The sequence below is a fragment of the Embiotoca jacksoni genome, unplaced genomic scaffold (assembly GCF_022577435.1).
Source record: "Embiotoca jacksoni isolate LCO1_2020_lvr unplaced genomic scaffold, fEmbJac1.0.p SCAF_113, whole genome shotgun sequence".
NCBI classification, from domain to species: domain Eukaryota; kingdom Metazoa; phylum Chordata; class Actinopteri; family Embiotocidae; genus Embiotoca; species Embiotoca jacksoni.
Window position 1 is genome coordinate 248326 of NW_027185245.1, and position 6859 is coordinate 255184.

General features: G+C 40.2%; 1 protein-coding gene across 1 annotated transcript; it reads left to right on the forward strand.

Moving 5' to 3' along the window:
• The first annotated feature begins 212 nt into the window (after positions 1–212).
• Positions 213–6544, forward strand: slc5a11 (solute carrier family 5 member 11). The gene is made up of 15 exons (XM_069143700.1): positions 213–271; positions 1124–1195; positions 1465–1569; positions 1668–1727; positions 1819–1923; positions 2106–2211; positions 2348–2428; positions 2516–2721; positions 3411–3546; positions 4047–4154; positions 4262–4412; positions 4980–5148; positions 5282–5497; positions 5958–6132; positions 6252–6544. Exons 2-15 carry the CDS (start codon positions 1127–1129, stop codon positions 6482–6484), a joined length of 1920 nt encoding a protein of 639 aa, XP_068999801.1. The 5' UTR covers positions 213–271; positions 1124–1126; the 3' UTR covers positions 6485–6544.
• The last annotated feature ends 315 nt before the right edge of the window (positions 6545–6859 follow it).

The following is a 6859-nucleotide window of genomic DNA, read 5'->3' on the forward strand; positions in this document are numbered from 1 at the left end:
AAATGTAATCAAGTTGTAGAAAGAAGCTTAAACATTTAATAGTTGAATCAACTGTTTAAATGCATACTAAGCATCACTCTGCAAACTACAAACAGAAACCATTTTAATTTGGATTGAATTCTAGATGACCTTTGACCTAGCAGCAGGCAACCACGGGGCCAGCATGACCCCATTTCCGTCTCCCTCTCCAGGGGTTAAAGGTACTCTGGTCACTGTGGATATAGTGGTGCTGGTAGTCTACTTCCTACTGGTGCTGGCTGTTGGCTTCTGGGTAAGTACAGATACTGATACCAGAAGTTTTACACAGTAAGCTATTTTCTGTCAGATAAATTAAAAAAGCAGTCAATATGCTTCTATTAACTGAGATGTAATGGCTTGAAATATAAAATATTCTGGGTGGAAATTTGCACACATCATTGCTGCTCTGTCCTTTTTGCCTCCTTACTATAAATATCCTTCAACAAGAACAGAAATGGACTGTTTCATACAAGCTTTTTCAGAAGAACATTCCACTTTCTCATCTTTTGCCCTTTCTCTCCCTCCTCCCAGTTTTTGATAACCTATATTGATCATTCTGTAATGCAACTTCTCTCCATGTTGTATGAACAATCAGAACTTAAGGAGAAAATATGATGATTCTGTTAAATAGGGAAGGAATTTGATTATCGTAACGAAAGAAACGATATTATTGATGAGACAAAACACAGACGTGCAGCAACCTGACCAGATGCGAAGCAGAATATTATATTTTACTGTTTATTTTCTGTGATGTAGAATCAACGTGCCATTTGCCTCATGACAAAACAAGGAAAATGCCTTTTACATTCATGTTAAAATGTATTAGGAGTGGTACAGAGGTGCACTGGTCACCTCACAGCAAGAAGGTTGGAGTTTGTGGTTTATTTACACAAAGGTTTGATTCTGTATTAACTCAAACAACTATTCAACAACTTTGATTAAACAATAGAAAATCAGACAAACTTGCTACAGTACCAGGAGTTTGACTGAGCTTTTCTTTAACACAAATAGGATTCCTGATGATAAATTCCCTCTCCTGCAGTGGACATTTCTTCTTCACTTTTACCTTTAAGAGCTTCTTTAATGTTTCCCTTATTTTTACCAGTCTATGTGGAGGACGAAGCGCAGCACTGTGGATGGATACTTCTTGGCTGGGAAAAGCATGACCTGGTGGCCAGTGAGTCAAACACCATAACAACTTATGTCAAATAAAATAACATCCACACTGACTGACTGCCTAATCATAACAAAAACACATTTTCAAATCAAATATGTGTTTATTGCTGTCAGACTTGTAGGAAGCCACAGTAACTCCAACAAGACCAGAATGGAAAATCTATTTCTAATAATTCACACTAATAAACTCAGAAGGAGACGAAATATTCTGTGGTTCAAAGCAGTATAAACCAAGTTGATCCTGATTCAGACTCTTTCATCTATATTTAGGTGGGCGCTTCACTGTTTGCCAGCAACATTGGCAGTGGGCATTTCATCGGTCTGGCAGGGTCAGGAGCTGCAGCAGGAATTGGGGCAATTGCTTATGAATGGAATGTAAGAGACTGAATATAATCTATAACATATTAATATAAAAATTAGTTTGATATGAAGAATTGGTCATTTTTAAAGTGAAGATGTTTGTTAATGAACAGGGGATGCTGATGGTGCTGCTGCTGGGATGGCTCTTCCTCCCAATTTATATCGCTTCTGGGGTGAGTTTCCTACACAGGTTCACACTTGAACTCATGCATGATCTCATATATTTAATCCCTGACAATCATCTTTGATCTCTTTCCTCTACAGGTGACGACAATGCCAGAATATTTACAGAAGCGCTTTGGTGGTAGAAGAACGCAGTTATTTATTGCTGTCTTGTCCTTATTTATTTACATATTCACAAAAATATCGGTATGATACGAATCCACATTAATTCTTGAGGAATTTAAATGTCATGTTTTGAAATATAACCACATCCCTGCATGTATGTGTGCCTGTTTATGAATCTTTTGCATTTTGTTTTAATCACTTTTCCTCTCTGAAGTTCGCACTGCAAGCGACACATCTCATCCGTTGTGTGTGTTTCTGACCAGGTGGACATGTACGCAGGTGCAGTGTTCATTCAACTCGCTTTACAATGGAATATCTACCTGGCTGTGGTGCTGCTGCTGTCAATCACTGCTCTCTACACTGTAACAGGTGACTCTTCTCCTTCTGTCACCATTTTTAAAAACCTTTGCTTTGACATTGCAGTTATCCTAAAGTCCTGCTTGTTGCTTGTTCTGTCTTGCACTGGCAGTTAGAAGCACATTACATGTTGTATGTTGTGTCCTAGGTGGTCTGGCTGCAGTTATCTACACGGATGCAGTTCAAACTGCCATCATGCTGGCAGGAGCTCTCACCCTCATGGGCTTCAGTAAGTCACATGTTACTAAACGTGACACCCTCCCATCTGCAGCACTTTATGCTCCAGTTTATCTGACCCTGTAGTCTCCACGTTGAGGTTTTGCGGAAGTTGGAGGCTGGAACGCTCTGATGGAGGGTTACGCCAACGCCATCCCCTCTATCCGCGTGCCTAACTCCACCTGTGGCATCCCCCGAGACGACGCTTTCCACATATTCAGAGACCCGGTTAACTCTGACCTGCCTTGGCCTGGTGTCATCATCGGCATGTCCATCCCCTCCATGTGGTACTGGTGCTCTGATCAGGTACTACAGTAAAAATCATTTGTGTAGCACCTTTCATACAGGAGAAAATGGAAGGTATATAGAAGTGATACAGTGAATAAAAAAGACAGAATAAGAGAAAAGTAAGCAAAAGCAGATATCACAAATCAAGTTATGAGAAAAAAGAAAAAAAAAACTCTCAAATGATGTATGGGCAAGCCTGACTTCTGGTTTCCACAGTGCCCTGAGTGGCTTAAGTGGATATAAAATATATATATTTAAACTTAATTTACTTCAAAAAATGCAAGAGGTCTTTCATCTATGAAAGATCAAAGTATAATTTAGCGTTTCCATGTTGTTTATGGTGCTCTACACTTATCTGTGAAGTTAGGTTCTGAGTCTTCATCTGAAGATCTCTATCTTCAGAAATTGGTATATTTTGCTCTGCAGAGAGTTTAAATATTCCTTTTATATCAGGCTGGTAGTCAGCCAACCTGAAGGCATGGGAACTTTTAATGAGGATTAACTGTCTTATCAGTGTAGCAATTGTATCTATTTAGGCAGATAAAACTTTTAGCCCTGATACATAACAGATTCCTGAGTGATAACAGTAACCACTTGATTAACCCCTATCAAATTGTAGTTTCATACTGCTGTATGTCTTAATTACTCATTAACCAACACCCACTGGGAGTTAACTGAGAGTTGAGTTTGGCTGGGATTGTCTGCAGGTGATTGTGCAACGCTCCCTGGCTGCCAAGACTCTGACCCACGCCAAAGGAGGCTCCCTGATGGCCGCCTACCTGAAGATTCTGCCTTTCTTTGCCATCATGCTTCCTGGCATGATCAGCAGGATACTCTACACAGGTACAGTGTAAAAGTCATACTTTTATCAATCCAGGGTGCTGCTTTAAAATGTCCTTGAAATAAAGATATAACATATTATAGAATTTACATTAACCTCATTAACAGGGCAAGATGTCTTTCATCTATGAAAGATCAATGTATAATTAAAATTTTTACATGTGTACAATACTGTACATTTTTATTGAACTATTTCTTCTCATATTCTTTTATTTTACATATTTCTTTAAAGTTTTAAATATATATATATATTTTTTTTTATATAAAAGAAAGAGGGACTAGCAAAGTAAGAACCTCATTGTATGGTGTAACTGCCTGTGTTTTTACTGTGCATATGACAATATACATATCTTAATGTCACATAACATACCGTATGGTTGCACTCAGGTAATGCTGGTTCTTTGGGATTTAATATTAATTTTTTTTTTTAATTTATCCCGTGGCAGGTGAAGAGAGTATTGTTGATATCTCAGCATGAGTGACGTGTTTTTTTTTGTGTATAGATGAAGTAGCGTGTGCGGAGCCTGAGCTGTGCCAACAGATTTGTGGCAACCCGGTGGGTTGTTCAGACATCGCCTATGTCAAACTGGTCATGGAGCTGCTGCCTGCAGGTGAGAGACTTTTTCTGTTGTTTCACCTCCTGTCCTGCCTTTTGCTTCATTGATACACACACAGATACGATCTCTTTTATGGCCATCTGTGTGCTTTTCCCTCCCAGGACTGCGTGGCTTAATGATGGCTGTGATGATCGCTGCTCTCATGTCCTCTATGACATCCATCTTCAACAGTGCCAGCACCATTTTTACCATGGACATGTGGAAGAGTTTCAGATCCCACGCTTCTGAATGGGAGCTCATGATTGTGGGCAGGTATGCGAGCACAACACGCATCATGTATAACATATACTGATACACCAGTTTAAGCCTGCAGAGAGTAACAACTGTGAAAAGTTTTGCATTTTTGGACTCATAAAATTTCATTTTGTGAAAAGCTTCTCTGCAGTAGTCCACCCTGCTGTCAGCTTTTTCCACAGGTCTTTAGTTAAAGGCTTATACAATGACTAGTATTTCATTCCCACTTGGATAGATTACATTTGAAAAGTAACCACGTATGGCATTATAATGCACTTCAGATGAAATCATCCACCAAATTGCATGTTCCAAGTTTTACATTTTTCTGTCATCTGCACCCAAACCAGAATCCCTCTTTCCACATAATTCCTAAGTGATGACTTTTCCAGATTGTATCTTCCAACCTTGACACACACATACTGTTTCATTACCCAAGGTATGGTGCTGTTCAGAGTTTACTGCCTTCAGTTTTCCATTCTCTGGCAACGTCCTGCAATCAGATTATCAGTAAAGAGCGTCTTTGCAGAACTGCACTGTATATTGTTGCATTTAATGCACATCTGATGTTTAATGTGTGCGCTGCAGGGTGTTCGTGCTTGTGCTCGTTGTGGTATCTGTGCTGTGGATTCCTGTTGTTCAGGCCAGTCAGGGTGGCCAGCTCTTCATCTACATCCAGTCCATCAGCACCTACCTTCAGCCGCCCGTTTCCATCATCTTCCTCGCTGGCTGCTTCTGGAGGAGAGCTAATGAGAAGGTGAGGTGGTGTTTAGGACTGATCGAGACATTGGAGATGATGTAATGCAAGTAACTGTATGTACAGTACTCTGATGACACTCTGACAACGCACTGTGTACACCACTTGGTGTTTGACTCCCTCCGTCCTGCAGGGTGCATTCTGGGGCCTGGCTATCGGTCTCACGGTGGGCTGCATTCGCATGTTGTTGGATTTCATCTACCCTACTCCTCTGTGCTATGAAGAGGATGACAGGCCAGGGGTGTTGAAATACGTCCATTACCTCTACTTCTCCATGTTGCTGTCCATCATCACCCTGGCTGTGGTGGTCGTCGTCAGCCTGGCTACAGAGGAGCCTAAACCAGAGCAGGTGAAGCCACTGTCGGGTCCATTAAGACGTTGTAGGCAAAATTTCTCGGTTGCTTGAATTTTTTTTTGCAGTCTATTCAATTGTTTTTTGTTTTTTGTTTTTTTTTGTGTAGTGTTTCTCACCGCAAACCTAAATACATATCTTACTTTAGAAAACAACATTACATATCACATTAATGCCACTACACATAATACAAGCAATACAAGGATGTGCTTATTGGTACCAGTAATAACACCTCAGGTATATTTTAAGGTAAACGACTTTTTAATACACTGATTTACAACTCTGGCCAAAAATGCCCTCATTTGAGGTCTGCAAAAAAAAGTGTTAACCTATTTTTTGATTCCAGCCCATTCATTATCTAGTCACATCTGAAATGTCTAAAAAAAAAAAAAAAAGATCAAATAATACATTTTCTTAGTTCTTGGAAGGTTAATTTCTTGCACGTTTTATTATACAGATTAGTCGTCTGACGTGGTTCACCAGGTTTGACCCGGTGAAGCCCAAAGAGCAGGTGTTAACAGTGGAGCGGAGCATGACGACCTTACAGGGGATTTCTAGTCAGACGGATGAGATGGGAGTTGTGGACGTTGAGCAGGAGCACAGCAATGGAAACGCACGCCATCACAGGACAGGTGGGTCCGTGTCCTGCTTTTCACGACTCTTTTCCATTTGTCATGCTTGCCGGTGAATGACCATACCCACCCACAAAACTATTCAATGTATTTTTTGTCTCTCTCGTTAAATTCTCCAGACTCTGCATCATCCGTGTCCAGCGTCCACAGTCAGTCAAGGCTGATGTCTGCCCTCTACTGGCTGTGTGGGATGGAGCGACGCAAGGAGGGAGATGACGATCCTGTGATTCCTCCTGAACCTGAACATGCTATCTGCTCTCTGGAGGAAAAGCCAAGGCTACGAATCATTGTAAACGTAAACCTCCTCATTAGCCTCTCTGTAACCGTCTTTATCATCAGTTACTGGGCTTGACGGGCAAGTTATGACACTCTAAATGGACACGTGGTGTATGGGCGGTGGAAAAGGTTGTGTACAGAATTGAATGTTTTCTTTTTCACTATGTAGACAATGAAATGTCCAGTCCTTTAAAATACACAGATGTTGACCATCTTTTATGAGTGAAATAAATCCTTAAATTCAACTAACCTGAAGACTTCTTTACAACTTCTATACAACAGTCTGTAAAATCTAGTCTTTTATAATTCTTTTGTAATTTTCTAATCTTTTTGAGGTGCATTGAAAAATAGTGGTCAAAATTTTTTATAATATCTAATTTTATATATTCAAGCCTACTATGATGACTGACTGCGGGTGGGGTTTTTTTTGTACAGCTTAGTTTGAAGATTT